Source organism: Cupressus sempervirens, chromosome 3 (assembly GCF_028749045.1).
Source record: "Cupressus sempervirens isolate cs-2001-9-10 chromosome 3, ASM2874904v1, whole genome shotgun sequence".
Lineage (NCBI taxonomy): Eukaryota > Viridiplantae > Streptophyta > Pinopsida > Cupressales > Cupressaceae > Cupressus > Cupressus sempervirens.
In genome coordinates this window covers 328853536-328869706 of record NC_143120.1, presented here as the reverse complement: position 1 = coordinate 328869706, position 16171 = coordinate 328853536, and the positions used below count along the sequence as shown (strand labels likewise).

Sequence of the window (16171 nt, the reverse complement as noted above, 5' to 3'; positions counted from 1 at the left end):
CTAAATGTATAATATGAAAAATAATGAATAATGCCCTGTATGAACTTAAGAGTTCCACTGGAGACTGGTTATTGACACATTGGTGTTATACATTGTATTCATAAATGCTTACCTTAATTTGTAATTTTATAAAGCTGTAACATGCCATGATACTTATTTTAAATGCAAACTTCTTTTGTGGGCTTGGGGTCTCATTTTTTAGGCTTTGGAGAAAAATGGTGAAATCTTTCATAATCGGAATGTTAAATTGGATTTGGCAGAAAACCTCAGGTATTAATAGATCTTTGATCTTTTTTTATGGATGCAATGTTTTAAATATTGTACAACGATATATATTTATTAAGTGCTATATCCATGGTTACCTACTAATGTAAGCTGATTATGGCAATAATAGCAACAAGCATATACTGGGTTCAACTGTTCTTGTTAGGGGATTAGAGAGGAGTCAACCAGAGGAGGATGTGAGTTCATCAAATATTGCATCTTTTTCGTACTATGTTGTTTTTAGGTTGGATTAGTCGCCTTACTGTTTAAAATGTGTTTCAGATTCGGAAATGCTTGATGAAACATTTTGGGGATTGTGGAAGTGTAAAAAATATCCATGTTCCGAAGGACATCCAGGCAGGAAACAGTAGGTGGGTGTCCTTTTTTCTAATAAGAAAATTTGATAACCTGGAGATGATTTGTTTTATGTACTAATTCTTAATTTGCCTCCTTGTAACTCTTCAGGGTTGCTTTTATTAGATTTGACGACAGTGAAGCAGTCTCAAAGGCTGTAAAGCTTTGTGGATTGGATTTGGGTGATTCCAAACTATTTGTTAAAGAAGTTGGTCGTAGTAGGTTTCGCAGAAAGTCTTCAAATACTAAAAGAAGAAATTCCAAAAGGTTGGTTTGAAACTAATAAATACTTATAATTGTACATAGATAATGAGGTTGAATTAGTATCATGACATATGCAGTCATCACAATGCCATATCTAAGAAAATGAAAGATGTTAATAGTAAAATTTTTTGGTATCTATTATTTACAATAACAATAAAATGACTGTGAAGAGAGGGATAAGTGAATGCAAAACCATAATATCTCGTGCCTTATTCAGCCTATATTGGTGAAATTTTACTGGTATGCTTCATAATTACTAGGTTCAGAAAATCCTGTTCATTCATGAGGTAGAAAAAATTCAGAAATCTGGAATCTGAAAACAGGCCCTGTAAAAAATAAAATTTTCTATATGAATTGAAACGTGCAGACCAAATTGGATGTATCTAGCTGGTCCCAAAGATTCTGATCTGCCTGGATTTGGTAATTATGTTATGGTTAGATCGGAGTTGTCCATCCCTCATTCTAATAAATGTATATAAGGGTATTTATACTTGAATAGCAATGCATAATTGAGTGTCATGTTTTCAGTGTAAAGTGGATTGATAGGCATTAGTGAGGGTCATTTTGATTTTTTTTATTGTTTATGTGGATTGCTGGTATGGTGTAATGTCCCCATTTTTTAGCAAGTTCCTGCAGCTGGCTTGGTCAGTTCACCATCGCGACGGGACCCTTGAGAGCTGACAATGGGATTTGAGGGTCTCAGTTGTGGGGTTATAGGCTCTCCAACAGTCTATGGTATGTTTTGGCTCCGTTTGAGGGACTTACTATGAATAGTAAGTCAAATTGTTGGTTCCGATGAGCTTAATTGAGTGATGCTCTCAGTTTTTATTTCAAGCTTCTGGTTTGGGCTCCACGAATCTTGGAGGGAGTGTCTATTTAAATTAAGTTACCCCTTCAGGTCCATTCATCGTCTTTCTTTATCAGGATCACTCTAGTGTTGCCAAATTTCGATTTTGATGCTTCTATAGTTGTTCTCGCAAGATGGGTGAATTGTTATTATTATTATTCATCTTGGAGGGAGTGTCTATTTAAATTAAGTTACCCCTTCAGGTCCATTCATCGTCTTTCTTTATCAGGATCACTCTAGTGTTGCCAAATTTCGATTTTGATGCTTCTATAGTTGTTCTCGCAAGATGGGTGAATTGTTATTATTATTATTCATCTTGGAGGGAGTGTCTATTTAAATTAAGTTACCCCTTCAGGTCCATTCATCGTCTTTCTTTATCAGGATCACTCTAGTGTTGCCAAATTTCAATTTTGATGCTTCTAATTAAGTTACCTCAATATCATAGCTCGTTGGATGTGTTTCAGAATATTATGTTATGGTGGAAAAGGTCATTTTTCGGAGGCAAATGCAATTAATAATTATATTATAATGACACTTTATTATATTTTAATGTTGTGGAGTTTATTTCGGAAATTTGTGCCATTTGAAGGTTATAAATATGAACCCATTTGATGAGAAAGGATCTGATCATTTGATTATCTTATTTTGCTTTGTCATCTTTGTGACATTTTCCCAAAGTTCTGATTTTTTGTGGCCTTACTGAGGTATAAGGGTTTGAAGCTGAGTTATGCATTTAATCCATAGCTGAGATATCGTGGATTAAATTCTGAGAATTATTATTGTCTTCCTCTACTGTGATTACTGTTTTTTGGAAGGCCACAGTGTTGCAAATTAGCGTCCATTCTACACAGCTGGGCGTTGGATTTTATTTGTTAATGTTACACAACTGGACAGCAATTTAAATCTGCATATATTGTGTGTGATTGGACATCCATTATCCCAATCAAACCTCTACAATTTGGACGTCATTAAAGGCATTTGTTTGCTGTGAATACCTCACATTGTTGGCGTGGGTGCATTACGGTTGTGGCTTTATCCTGGCAGTTGCAACCTGCATTATTGGAGCTTGGCATTACCTTGTAAGGTTGCATCTATATATGCATAGCAGTGGTTGGCATTGGGCTGGAAGAGCAGGCTGTTGTATGTGGTCTTCATCAATTTTATCTGCTGCAAGTTGATCCATATAGCAGTTATTCACAGGTTCTCATATTACAATTGAAATTTAATTAAGAGCCTTTATAATTATTTATTTGGTCTTCTTCAAGAGCTGCCTCGTAGATATTTTGGTTTCATGCCAATTGTTTGCAATAACGTCTACTGGCTGTAGTTGCACTTTTCACATGTAGAAATCATATGGATGCATTTGAAAAGGTCAAAAAGGATTGCATTGTAACTTAGCTCTTATCGTAGACTTTTTGGTAAACTTTTGCAAACATTTTAATATCATTCAAAACCATTCCAAACAAGTAAACACAATCTGAAAACAAAATACAGTGAGTGAGAGTTTGCATGCAAACAAAATGTCAAACATCTAAAAAGTGAAGCAATTGATGATTTGTTAGAGCTGGAACTAGTTGGGGTTCTTATATATTGATAGAATACAACTACAATTCTTCTGCTACACTAAAGAGATTAGAGAACTGTGTCATCACTAATTTACATTGGACACAAGTTTTCCTCTTCTTGCATTCACAGAGCCAATGTAATCTGCTTTAGGGAGATCAAATTACAACAAAGGTTGGCCTATTATCAAGGGTTTCCATGCGTCAGTAGAGAGGTTAGGGGACTCAACCATGGGTTTTGGAGTTTTGCAGGGAGCATTATAAGGTATTTTAGATAGTTTGAAACAATCACCTATTGTTTAGGAGGGGTTCCTATTTTTCAGGGATTGGTTGGGAGTGAATCGGAACATATCAGGAGACAATCATTTTGGGGCCCTCAATTGTAGTTTCTTTTTTTTAGGCAGGATCCCTGATTTTTAGGAGTGAACAGTTCGTTCACCTGCTATATTTCGACATCAATGGGATGGCACGTGCATAATCAGTTTTCAAATTAGGATTGGCCCAATGATCGGGTTTGAATAAGAAATTAGCATTGAAGTTTTTTTTTTTTGATCGGTTAAAGGTTGAAGCCCTGTATATTATATAAAATTAAGATAAGAGTACAAAGTCTCCGTTCAAACACAGGCATTGGTAGGAAAGAACAGAGAAGAAAACCTCCTGTCTTGCCTAAGACAAAAGTCTTTTATTATTACATAAAATAAAAGGGGCATACTCCAGTTTACAATTGTTGTTTGAAAGGCATGTCTTCTCAAAAGAGTTCAGATAATTGATTAATTTTGAATCCGTGCATAGTTGCCCCAAGCTATTTCGGGGGATGGGGAAGCTTTTCTTCCCTTACAGTCAATGATCCTTTAATCTGGAATTGATTAGTCCTTTTCTAGGTTTTTATGATGATTTAGCCTTGCATCCTTCGTATTTCTCTATAACTCTTTAAGACAAAGCCATCACACAAGTAAAATTAGCTCAAAAAACAATTAAAATATAATCTCCAGTCTGGTTCTTTCATCCTTTTTGTTAAGAATAATTTTAGACATTGTCTAAAGGTTCCAATAAAACTTTTGAAGATATTATCTTGAAATTGATCTTAATACAATTACAGAGTTACATTAATATCTTCTCTAATCTGTCTCTATCTTTGTTTTGAGAGGTCACGCTTATTTCAGATCTTATGTTAGCGCTGATTTATGGACAATTGTGTATTCCTTTATGTAAAAAAATGCATGTCTTTTTAATTGATTGATGTCTTGTTAATGTTTCATTATGCCTTTTTGTTGACACTTTTAACTTATCTATGACTTTCAAAAGGGTTAGTTTGAGCAGAAAACAAAATCTTTTATACCGTCGATTAGGATTTTAATCTGGTTTCTGTTATTATGTCTTAGATTTGTCAGTTAGATTAGGGATTGCTTTTTGAAAGGATTTCAACATAGCTAATTTTTATTATCGTTAATTTAAATCCAAGAATCAAATCAAAGATCATTTACTTTGATGTCCTTTGTCTGTAAGATGGAGAAAATCGGAAACATTGTCTCAGGATTGGACTTGTTTTAATTAGGTCTTTTGATGTTTACATTTGAATCTTAGCACTGTTTGGAAAATTGAAACATCAAGGATCTAAATATTAGACTCTGCCTTGGGTAGACAGGCTGGGTCTTAGCAAAGAGCTAGGCAATTATGTAATTGTTCCCAACGTTGAGATTCTATAATTAGTTTGTATCCTCTTTTGACATTGTAGGTTACATTTTTTGATGCTTTCCAAATTAATTTATCCTATCTCTATTTGTGATTTACTTGCTTTTGCCTAATAAATTGTTCATAAGTTTCCTTCTCTTGTCTTGATAGACTAGTTGCTTCTATTGATTTCCATTTCCATTCGTTATTTACTTTATGTTTATAGTCTCTGACACTTGCTCCCCAAACCTCTACTAGGGTATTTTTATTGTTAACTGGAAAGTTGTAGCTGTCCAGAGGGGGCAGCCCATTCCAAGAATCTTCCCAAAATAAGGCTCCCCTCCTAAGACCTATGTCCCAGGTTAGGATTTTGCAGATAATAGGTCTGCATTGCATTATAAAGTTCTAGGTTTTTTACCCTTTGGGGGGGTTAAGGGTTCAAAAGAGAGAGAGATAGGGTCCGGGTTGTTAATTTATATTGAATATAGTATTTTTGCCCATTTGTTGTCTTTTTCATTATACATTCATCAAACTAATTTTGCTCCTAGAGCTTCATTTTGCCAGCTTAAATTCTTGATTCCTAACCATCCTTGTTCTTTTGGTCTTCAAGTGTTGTCCCATTTAATTAAAGCAGTTTTTTCTTCTCCCCTGTTCCTTTCCAAAAGAAGTCTTTTGTTTCTTGTTGATCTTGCATTTGACTTTTTAAGGTAAGGGGAGACAAAATAGTTGGTATGTTGGGATAGCTGATAGTAATGATTTAATCTTGATAACCCTTCCTGCCTTAGTTTAACCAACTGCTTTTCCAACTTTCAATTTTGTTTTCCATTTTATCTATGATTGCATTCCACGTTTTGTTCTTTCTTCTTCCTTTCTCCAATTGTATACCAAAGTATTTGCAAGGGAACGCACCTTTTTTGTATCCCATCAATTGGCAAATGCTTCTCTCAATTTTCGGTTTCGTGTTTAGAAAAAATATTTCTGGTTTCTTAGCATTCACTTTTTGACCTGAGGCTTTCATGTAAGAGTTAATTATTAGCTTGTAGTTTTGGGCCTCGTGCATAGAGCTCTCTCTTGGAAGGATCGTATCGTCTGCAAATTTTTGGTGGGTGATATTAGGGAGTTCTATTATTGAAACTCCTTTAATTTTTTACTCTACTTGGGCCTTTTTTATGGCTCTGTTGAAAGATTCTGCCATAATGATGAATAAGAAAGGGGAGATAGGGTCTCCTTGTCTGATGCCCTGAGAAATACTGAAGACTCCTTTAGGAGTTCCGTTAATAAGGAGGGAGATTTTGGGTGTTGATATGCAGTTAAAAAAGAGGTTTGTCCATTGACGGGAAAAGCCAAATGCTTCTAGAGATTTACAAAGAAATCTTCGATCCACTTTATGATATGCCTTTTGGATGTCAAGTTTCATTAACATACATGGTTCTTTTCTGGTTTGAACTAAGTGAACTAATTCCTGGATTATGATTATTCCATCCAATATTAAGCGGTTAGGGACAAAGCTTGTTTGTTCTTCTGAGATTAATTTAGGCAGTACCTTTTTTAGTCTATTGCCTAAAGCTTTCGTTAATACTTTGTAAATGGTATTGCATAGCGCAATTGGGCCGAAGTCGCCTGGTACATCCTAGTTTGCTTTTTTGGGAACGAGTGCTAGGAAGGTGTTATTGATTTCAGTTAAAAGGGAACCAGGGTTACTAATTGCTTCAATGGATCTCCACAGACCTTCTCCTATCATATTCCAACATTTTTGGAAAAAGAAGGCCTGAAAGCTGTCATGTCCCAAGGATTTATCTGGGTTCATACTAAACAGAGCATCTTTGATTTCTTCTAATGTAAAAGGTTTATTTAATAGTTTGTTGTCTTCATTTGTTATAAACTTTGGAATTGTCCTTAGCATGTCTTTCTGAGCTGATAAATTCGAGAACTCGTAGTTGTTTAGTATGTCTATATAATAGCTTACAAAGGTCTCTACTATTTGGTTCTGATTCTCTACTATATTTCCTTCGTTATTCTTGATTTTTGTTATTCTATTTACATTTCTGTTAGTAATTGTGCTATTATGAAAAAACTTTGTATTTTGATCCCCTTCTATTCAGAGATAAGCTTTTTAAAAAGAATGGGGATCATTGAGGTGTTTGAAGCCATAAATTAAAAAACAAATTATTAAATGTATTCTGAGCCCAATTTCTATCTGCCATCTTATTGAGACAGAATCAAAATTCAAATTCTGGATAAAACAAACTTTATTAAAAAAGAAACTGTAACTCTAAAATCAAATGAGGGTTTGAGGAAAAAAGAACACTGGAGGCAGCCATTTGTTCATTCAATCAGTCATTTTTTACAGCAGCAGGTTGGAGAAAGCTATGAGGAAGAGGTTTTACAGAAAATAAGAACTTCTGGGAATGAAAACTCCATGGAGTCTGGAATGTTAGACAAAAACTCAGCTTTCTTGAGGGGTGACTTCAATACCAGGTCTATCATTGAGAAAATTGATAAAGGGATCAGTACTTCAGAATTAATGCAGAGAAAAGACAAAGCAGAAAATTGCAGATCTGGACTATTTTGGGCTAAATTATTCATCACTTCCAGCCTGCCAAATACCTGGCTGATCGGTTGGAACCATTGGTGAGCTTGGTGTAGGGTTTGAGAGGCTAATCTAGGAAGATTTAGGGAGTCTAAGACTTGCTGATACAGTTTGAATTTCATACACAGGCATTATGCATGAAATCAGACCATCTTTGTGTCAAATTTCAGCTCGGGAAAAATATTGATCTGAAGCAGATCCATTTGGATATGTTTATTGGCATTTTGTAAAGGCCCTCTCTAATCTGTAACTGATGTGTTGATGGAATGTTTTTTTTGGTTTTTCTTTGTTTTTTGTTTTTGTGAAGTATTTTCTTTTTTTGTGTTTTTTGTAAATAAGAGATAATAAATAAAATTGCTACGAGATCTTCTTGCTGGAAATAACAAATCGGTTATTTAATCTAATTCAATTTTGCGCATTCAACATTATTGGAAGTTGTAATTACAAATAAACAAGATTGCCATAAAGAACCTGATGGACGTGCCTTAGTATCTTTTTCAAATTGCACAGGCAATTCTGGGCACAATGCTTGTCTTTCTGAAATTGATTGGAACCTCTCAAATCCCAATTGCAGGTCTTGACATAAGAATTGTGGGTCAAATCTGTAGATCGCATGCCTGCCAGCCATATACGCAAGCCCAGAATATCAATTGCAGGGCCTGTATGAAGTTCACAGGTCAATTAACAAATAAGTTGCAGGTCTGTTTTGAAGCATGCAGGCCCTAATCTCAGGATCACAAGGTCTGATTATAGCTCACAGCCCTTCCAGAATATGAAGACGCTGACTATGAGGATGATGGCAGGTAATTATAGCCCCAAATGCTGCTACAGAAAAGTGAAACGGCAGCCCCAGTTCACATACAAGCCGTCCAAACCCAGACGCAGGTATAAGAAAATCAACAGCAGATTATTGTTGCCTCAAATAATGATAATTTCTCCTGCTTCAATAAACTTATAGGATACAGTCAAGAACAGTAGAGAAGCAAGGCAATTTGGTTTCCCTCAGCAGCAAAATTGCAAGACAATTTCTTAGAATAATTTCTTGGACTCAAACCCTCAGCCTGTTGGCTGAAAATTTTGTACGTCACTGACTACGACTTACAAAATTGTGACTTTAGGCAACATTTCATGAGATTTCTCTCTCCTCTCAGCAATAGGGGAGGCTCCCTTCTTATAATAGGTGGCTTCAATAGGAACTTAACTGAAATTATGAAAAAAGACTATCCTCTTGATCAATTCCTCTTTTTTCAAGAATGATTTGCATACAACTCTAACTTTCCAACTTAAAAAGTGCCATATTGCTACGATATTATTGGTGACCCTAGAATTGACGTAAGAACAACACTAGGCGCAGCAGTTCACTTTTTATATTTTGTGAAACAAAAACAAAATCCAATTTTTCTCCTTCTGTGTTCTTGCATCCTAATGACAGAACACAGTGTGATTCAAAACGTACACAATCTAATCCAGAAACTTTTGTACAACCCAAATTCTCCTGCACTTGTCTCAAATGAAGATTAAGCAAAATAACCAGTAAAACAAAAAGTCTCTTACTAGATACCCTCAAAATCAATAAAAACAGTTACAATTAAAGCCCAAAAGTCTTCAGATTTAAGTGATTACAGCCACTACTATCTATTACAATTTGTCCTCTTGCAGCAAAAAGTTTTCAAAAGTTCAAATTGGTTATGAATACAATAGGCAACTCAAAGTCTGCACTAGTAAATTCAAATCTTTATTGATAAAAACTCACAAACAATATCCTAAAAATGTCTTCACATAACACCTTGAATCAACACAAAGTTTGAATGCAAGTTGCCTTTTTTATTGATAGCAATTTAGATTTACATCCAAGCACAAAGTCTTAGAGTGCACATATAAACTGACAGAATTATTTTTCGTTGCCAAAATATGATTATTTACAATGAGCCCCCTCCTTTTATTAGGAAAACAGGAGACAAAAACGTGGAGGAAAAAGAGGAAATCTTCAACCACCTTGATTTAATTTATAACAAACTTCTAACTAATTTGACTTATTTAAAGTTGTGTTGGTAATGAGATTGCAACTTGATTACATGTTAGAACTTTGCATGTGATACTATCACATGCAATTACATCTTGTTTCTCCATCACATGTAATACGTCAAATACAAATAATATTCGAAGTGTCTTATAAAACATTTTCTATTACATGAAGCTTTATTGGTCTTCATGGTGCTAAAAGACGCTTGGTATTTTACAATTGTTGTGCTCAGGTTTGGTCGAAGCATCTCAAATTGGAATATGGATACGCATCCTTGATTGTTCTGTTGAGTGTTCATTGACCTATTTTTTGAAGATTGAAAGCACTTTATGCTTGAAATCATTCTTTCACCTCCTTGTAGGCTCCATCATGTGATCATGCTTGTTACGTGTCCTCCTTTCTTCGTTGCATGCATAAAACCAGCTCTTTCAATGGGGGAAAAACTTAGAAACGAGGTTGTTTTGGGAGCATTGCATATGGAATACGGCTAGAAAGTTTTGGGGCAATGAATGGGTAAATGTGCTTAAGCTCAAAATATGTGCTTATATGGTGGAAAAACCCAAAAACAAGTTTTTGGTGGTCAAAAGAACGTGCAAACAGCAAGCTTCAAGTTATGCAAATGAAGGACGAATGAGTAGCAATTGGGTAACATCTGAGAGGCATAACATGCATTTATAAATGCAATTAATGATATTAAATACGACAAGCATTTGGGAAATACTTTCAACCATAGGGCAGCCATATGGAGGTTTATGAAATGCATGATGGCAGGATTTATACATGCATTCACATGAGGGAAAATAAGAGCCTACCTTTTCCTTAGAACAGGATTTTACCCCCGACTGCATATGCAAGTGAGACTTTGCATATGCAACTTAGAGAAGTAGACAGAAGAATAGAAGAAGCAACTTGATGTATACAAAACAAATGCAGATCTGAAAATGGAAATGATGAGACTTGCATACATAAGATAAAAAATATATACAACAAAAACTTTATGAAAAATAACAAGGAATCATACCTTTTTATCAAGAGGCAAGAGAAGAAGTCGTTTTAAACACGTGAAAAATCTGAAAATGCAATGAAAGAGATTTCTTGGATTTATAAAGAGCATACATAAGATAAAAAATATAGACAACAAAAACCTTATGAAAAATAACAAGGAATCATACCTTTTTATCAAGAGGCAAGAGAAGAAGTCATTTTAAACACTCGTGAAAAATCTGAAAATGCAATGAAAGAGATTTCTTGGATTGATAAAGATTGCAAGATTAAGTGTTAAATAGACTTCGAATCTTGACTCGATCCTTGCAAGAAATGAGTCAAAATTTGTAGTTTGCCAAGTGTAGGAAGTTTGAGGAAAAAATTGCATCATTTTAGCAACCGTTTTGATCAAGCAATGTGCAACATGCAAAGAATTTGGAAAATGACTTCCAAAGCATATCAAGTGATTTAAAAGATTTGAATGCAAGCTAGGAAGGATAGGAAATGCTTTTAAACTTACCTTGATCCAAACATTTTTTGTTTTAATGGTGCAGATTGCTCAAAACTAGGGCATTTTTTAGCAAAAATGTGTCCTAGATGGGTTGAGAAATGAAGAAAACACTCAAGAAACTTCCTTTTTGAGTATCCCAATGTGTTCTTTGGGTGATTTTAGGCAAAAACGACGCATAGATCATCAAAAACGACCAAGAAATGCTCAAGATTTGAGTACTTAAGACCGCAAAATCCATTTGACGGACTAGTATCTTTTCATTTCATGCCTATTGACCATTCATTGAACTTTTTTTTAATATATTAATCTAATTTTCTTTATATTCTTTTTATATTTTAATATTATTATTTATTATATCATCCTATTTTAGAAAGGGGATATTACAAAGTCAGCAAAGGATATACCAAAACATAATATAATGATAAGCATTGAGGAAGAAAATAGAAGGTAGCAGCCAGCGAATATGATGCCATCCAAATCTGTCAATGCCAAGGATGAGAACAGTTAACAATCAAACTAAGATAATTATATTAATCAATTATGGAAAACACATTATTATGAATTGATCAACAATTGTAATAATGAGCCAATTATGGAATGATTAACCATTTATTAAGAAAGAGGATCCAAGCCAATAAACTGATTAGTCTTGAAGAGTCATGTTGACCAGCAATCATGAGAGGAACTTTTTGAGAGACGATTAATATCACTTATTATTGTGACAAAGATCCAACCCTTTGGTCATAAGGGATATGTAGGGAGGTTGAAGTTAATCATTTGAAACATCAAATGATAACTTTTTTCTTCTGTCTATTTTGGATCTGCTCCGTTGAGCACTTGCCTAATTGGCACAATCCAGTAACAAGCGATTACCTATTAATTAGAGATGGCACCATAGTTGCAGGAGTTAAGATTAAAAATAGCGGCATTTTATCACAGTTGCAGGAATACATATCCACATCTGAAACAGAAACCTTATCGCTTTGAGCTATATCATCAGCTTATTGTTGCTTATACATATCGATATATTAGATATAGCAGCCTATTGGTAATTGTATAAGCACAGCGACATATCAGACATAATGCCGTAATCATCATTGCATAGTTACGCAGATATATTGGACACAACATCATTGAAGGGAAGTTCACTGCACGGTTTATATCGTTATATCAGGGAGCTGAATTATAAATCCGGAGATTGGTATACATAATTGTTGTATACAGCAGTAATTCTTATAGTATCATGTATATACATGTATATTTATATTTATATATATCTGAATAATCTGTATGTATGTATGCTTAGATTCAATCATCTTGCTTATTTCTGTTGTCATATTAGAAAGAGAAGTGGTTTAGCTATTAGTTATATACATAGGCACTCATAAGAAGTATCATTAATCGTCATTTACAATGTTACGGAAGACTATAAGGAAAATAGTCGCATGCAATTAAGTTTGTAAGGTAATTGTCCCTATTTCTTAAGTTAAGCCAAAAGGAGGATATTACAATTGGTATCAAAGTGACCAATGCCTTTTTAGGGTAATGCTAAGTAGTTCTGAATCATTGTTTGCAAACTTTGTGAGTACTCTTCGAGTTGTCGGGTACTTTATTTTCTTTGGTGTCTAGTTTTCTCAAGTTTTAAAAACACAAATGAACATGGGTAAAAATTTCAAAATAGATAAAACACTAGTTAAAATGTGCTGTCTACATATTTTTGCTATAAAATTCTCTCTTTCGAAATGTCAATTTTTAATTTAATACATTTTCATTTTGTAGTTGAATTTTACAAAACCTTTCTTTTAAGGATTTTTATTTTTAGTACTGTCCAAGTTGCTGGTTTTTGGCGAGTTGAAAATTTTGGTCTTCAACTTTTGAGATGAATTGGTCTACCTATAATTTCATCCACTTTCTTAAGAGGAACAAACTTACTTCTCGGAGAGAAGAGAAGCTAGTGGTTGTACAATGTCTTGTGTATCACTAATTGTAGGACACGTGTGTACAATGAAAGCCCAATAACAAGATGGGATGTAGAGCTAGAGGAGCCATGACAAATTGATGAGGATGCACATGCTTTAGATGCAGGGCTGGTTGGTGTTCTTTTCACTACTCTTGACATTGGAGAGTCTGGTAGTTACGATGATCACTAGTTTGCCTACCTCCCAAGGGATGATTAGAGGTGTCCACTATATTTTGGGCCTTGGGATTTTGATTTTGTAGGTTATAGTTGTTTTGATATATCATATTATGCTACTCAATGTAATCATCTTTATGATGAGATACTCATACTTTTGATATATATTACATAATAGCACTCTTCCATTTGCTGATTCAAGTATTTAAAATTTTATTGGTCAATGTTCAATGTTCAACGTTCAACTTCCATGTTCAATGTTCAATGCAATGTTCAAGTATTTAGTAATTCTAATTTACTAATTTAGTGTTTTACATATTTGCATAATTAGCATTTTAAGTACCACATGTATAGTATATAGTATATACACTGGCTCATCCATGTTGTCGTCACCCCACTGTCCCAATTGAGACCCTTTTGTCCCCCCTACCCAGAAGCATGTCCCCCTTTCCTGATCAACAGCTATACCTTTGTAATACTTTGGCATGAAGTATAGTACATAATGATCTGGTTGATTATTAGTAGTCTTTCATTTGTTAAGAAGAATATTACACATTCTTTCTCTTCAACCTGCACATTTTTCATCTCCTTGCTTTCTCTTGTCTTGATGATGGTTCACAAAGTGTGAACCAAATGTTGGCTTAAAATTTGGCACCAAAAAGCAAAAAATAGATATATATATATATATATATATATATATATATATATGATAATTATTTTGAGAAAGAAAGAACATAAAATTTTAAATGAGTAAAATTTAAATGTAAAGTGTTAATGTATAATAGAAAAGATATGGCCTATGTTAAATTTTAAATGAAAAAGTAACGATTTTAATAAGAAAATATAGAGTACAATAAACATGAAGTTTAATAATACAACTCTTTTAATATATGATGAAAAAATATTTCATATGAAGTTTTTTTGTTTTTTTTTTATAGATAATGGGCCAAAGCCTATTATTGGTAATGGTCCGAAGCCTATTTATGTTAAATCTATTTTTTTTTCTTATAGGTAATGGGCCGAAGTGTAGATTATTTATTTATTGTTATGATTTATTTAGATTAATTATTATTATGTGTTAAGCTTAGGTAGAGTTGAACTCAAGATCTCTCAAATGAGAAGTGTTGTAAGTTCTTGCCTCTACAGTTGTCAAATCCAATTTTTTTTCATATAAGGAATGGGCTGAAGTCTAGATTATTTATTTATTTAGATCAAATTTTTATGATGTGTTAAGCTTAAGTAGAGTTGAACTCAAGATATCTCAAATGAGAGGTGTTCACAATTTGCCTTTGAGTTATAGTTTCTTACCTCTAGAGTTGATTTTTTTAACATCTATATGAAATATAAAAGATTTAGGAAAAAAAATTAAACATGAATATTTGTATCTTTAGAAACTTACTTTGTTGCAGGAGTTTGAGCAATTAAGTTGACAATTACATTTCCCAACTTCATTCTTTTTTTATTAAGGAATCCTAGGACAAATAGAGTTCGATTCTCAGTAGGGAACATTACATTTTTTTAATGTTTTTCTTCTCATCACTGTTATTGTGGTTCATCTCTTTTTCTTGTTTTTGCAACACTTCTTCGGATATAATTGCATTTTTCATCATGCCATTTTGGTTTTTTGACTTACTAATTTTTGTCTTTCTCAGAACAAAATCATGTCGTTTGCTCCTTGATACCATGTACACATTTTTTTGGGACTTTTACAGAAGTGTCAAGTTGTAGGCCTGGCCTTTTCTTACTCTGGAGACTCTTTCTGAACCAAAAGTTTTCTTAGGTTGACACAAATTATGACTTCTACAAAAATATCCGATTCAATAAGTGGGTCTAAGATGTATTGGAGGGGTGTTTTGACTTCATTTATCCGATTCAATAAGTGGGTCTAAGATGTATTGGAGGGGTGTTTTGACTTCATTCTTGATAAAAACACTTCAGTTCACCAAAATAGATGAAAATAAACAACTCAAATTTATTACGACATATATGACGAAGGAAGAATGTTATGAATGTAAATGACTTAACAAGGGGTATTGTGTAGGGTGCAGCAGTTACACATCTAAACTTTGTGTCCTGAAAAAATCACAGATTTTGTTTTACAGAGTCTTATTAGGATACTATTTTCTGCAACTTCTGTAGATGATGTTTTTTTATAGTTTATTCAACTGTCATACTGCTGAGCGCTTGTTTATGTGTGGATAAATGTCTGCAGGCAAGTACCAAGTAAAACAAACCAATGAAGGTGATGATATATGCAGCTGCTCAATACTTTTGCAGCATATGTATTTTATTTTTTGTGGCGCACGTTCGAGAATGTTGTTTAGTAATCATTTTATAGGAGGATCAAGTGAAGAGAACAGCGGCTCTGATTATCAAACTTCAGTGAAGGTGAGACAAGTTAACCAAAACTCTGCAGTTAGATTAGTTCTGCTCCTACCTTGGGAGGGTGATCGTGTGGGTCCCATAGACTACTTTAGCCTCGTGGATGTCTTTAAAATCTATCACATCATATCATATCGTCTCAGATTTTTCCAGACTATTTTTGACAAGTGACTTTCTTTTCACAATATTTTAAATAGCTGGATTTGCTATGAGCAAAGTTTGTAGAAGAAAAATGCAGTCGGTTTTATGTATCACGGTGTTGTATATAATATGATCGTGTGGCTTTCCATTAGCTTTGATATTTCTGATTCTTTTAAATGCAAAACTCAGACAACCACTTAGCTCGTTGAAAGTTTTTCCGTCATTTTTGTCACTTATGTTTTGTCCTGTGCAAATTGTTAAGGTTTTTGATTTTCATAGAATAGGAGACATACATTCTTTTAGATTAAAGTTGTTTCTCTTTAATGTAAAATTCAATTGGACAGCTTTTTTTTAAGAATATAAATGGGGAGGAGCATTGGGTTCTTCCTCTCTTAGAAGTTTTAAAAATTAGTACTGATGGATCTTTTTGAATTCTGGTTATAT

At 33.9% G+C, this 16171-nt stretch overlaps 1 protein-coding gene across 10 annotated transcripts in view; it reads left to right on the top strand.

The window, feature by feature from the left end:
- The window catches only part of LOC149566325 (uncharacterized), a 161398-nt gene extending 145520 nt beyond the window's left edge, over positions 1-15878 (top strand). For 7 of the 10 annotated variants that reach the window (XM_089819729.1, XM_089819725.1, XM_089819727.1 and 4 more), the window contains 5 exons: positions 203-270; positions 395-461; positions 547-635; positions 730-885; positions 15417-15878. In XM_089819729.1, the coding sequence (XP_089675855.1) occupies positions 203-270; positions 395-461; positions 547-635; positions 730-885; positions 15417-15444 (408 nt within the window). In that variant the 3' untranslated portion in view covers positions 15445-15878. Of the gene's footprint in view, positions 1-202; positions 271-394; positions 462-546; positions 636-729; positions 886-8126; positions 8438-15416 lie in introns of all 10 variants that reach the window. The other 3 variants (XM_089819733.1, XM_089819732.1, XR_016362155.1) reach the window with 2 other exon arrangements.
- The last annotated feature ends 293 nt before the right edge of the window (positions 15879-16171 follow it).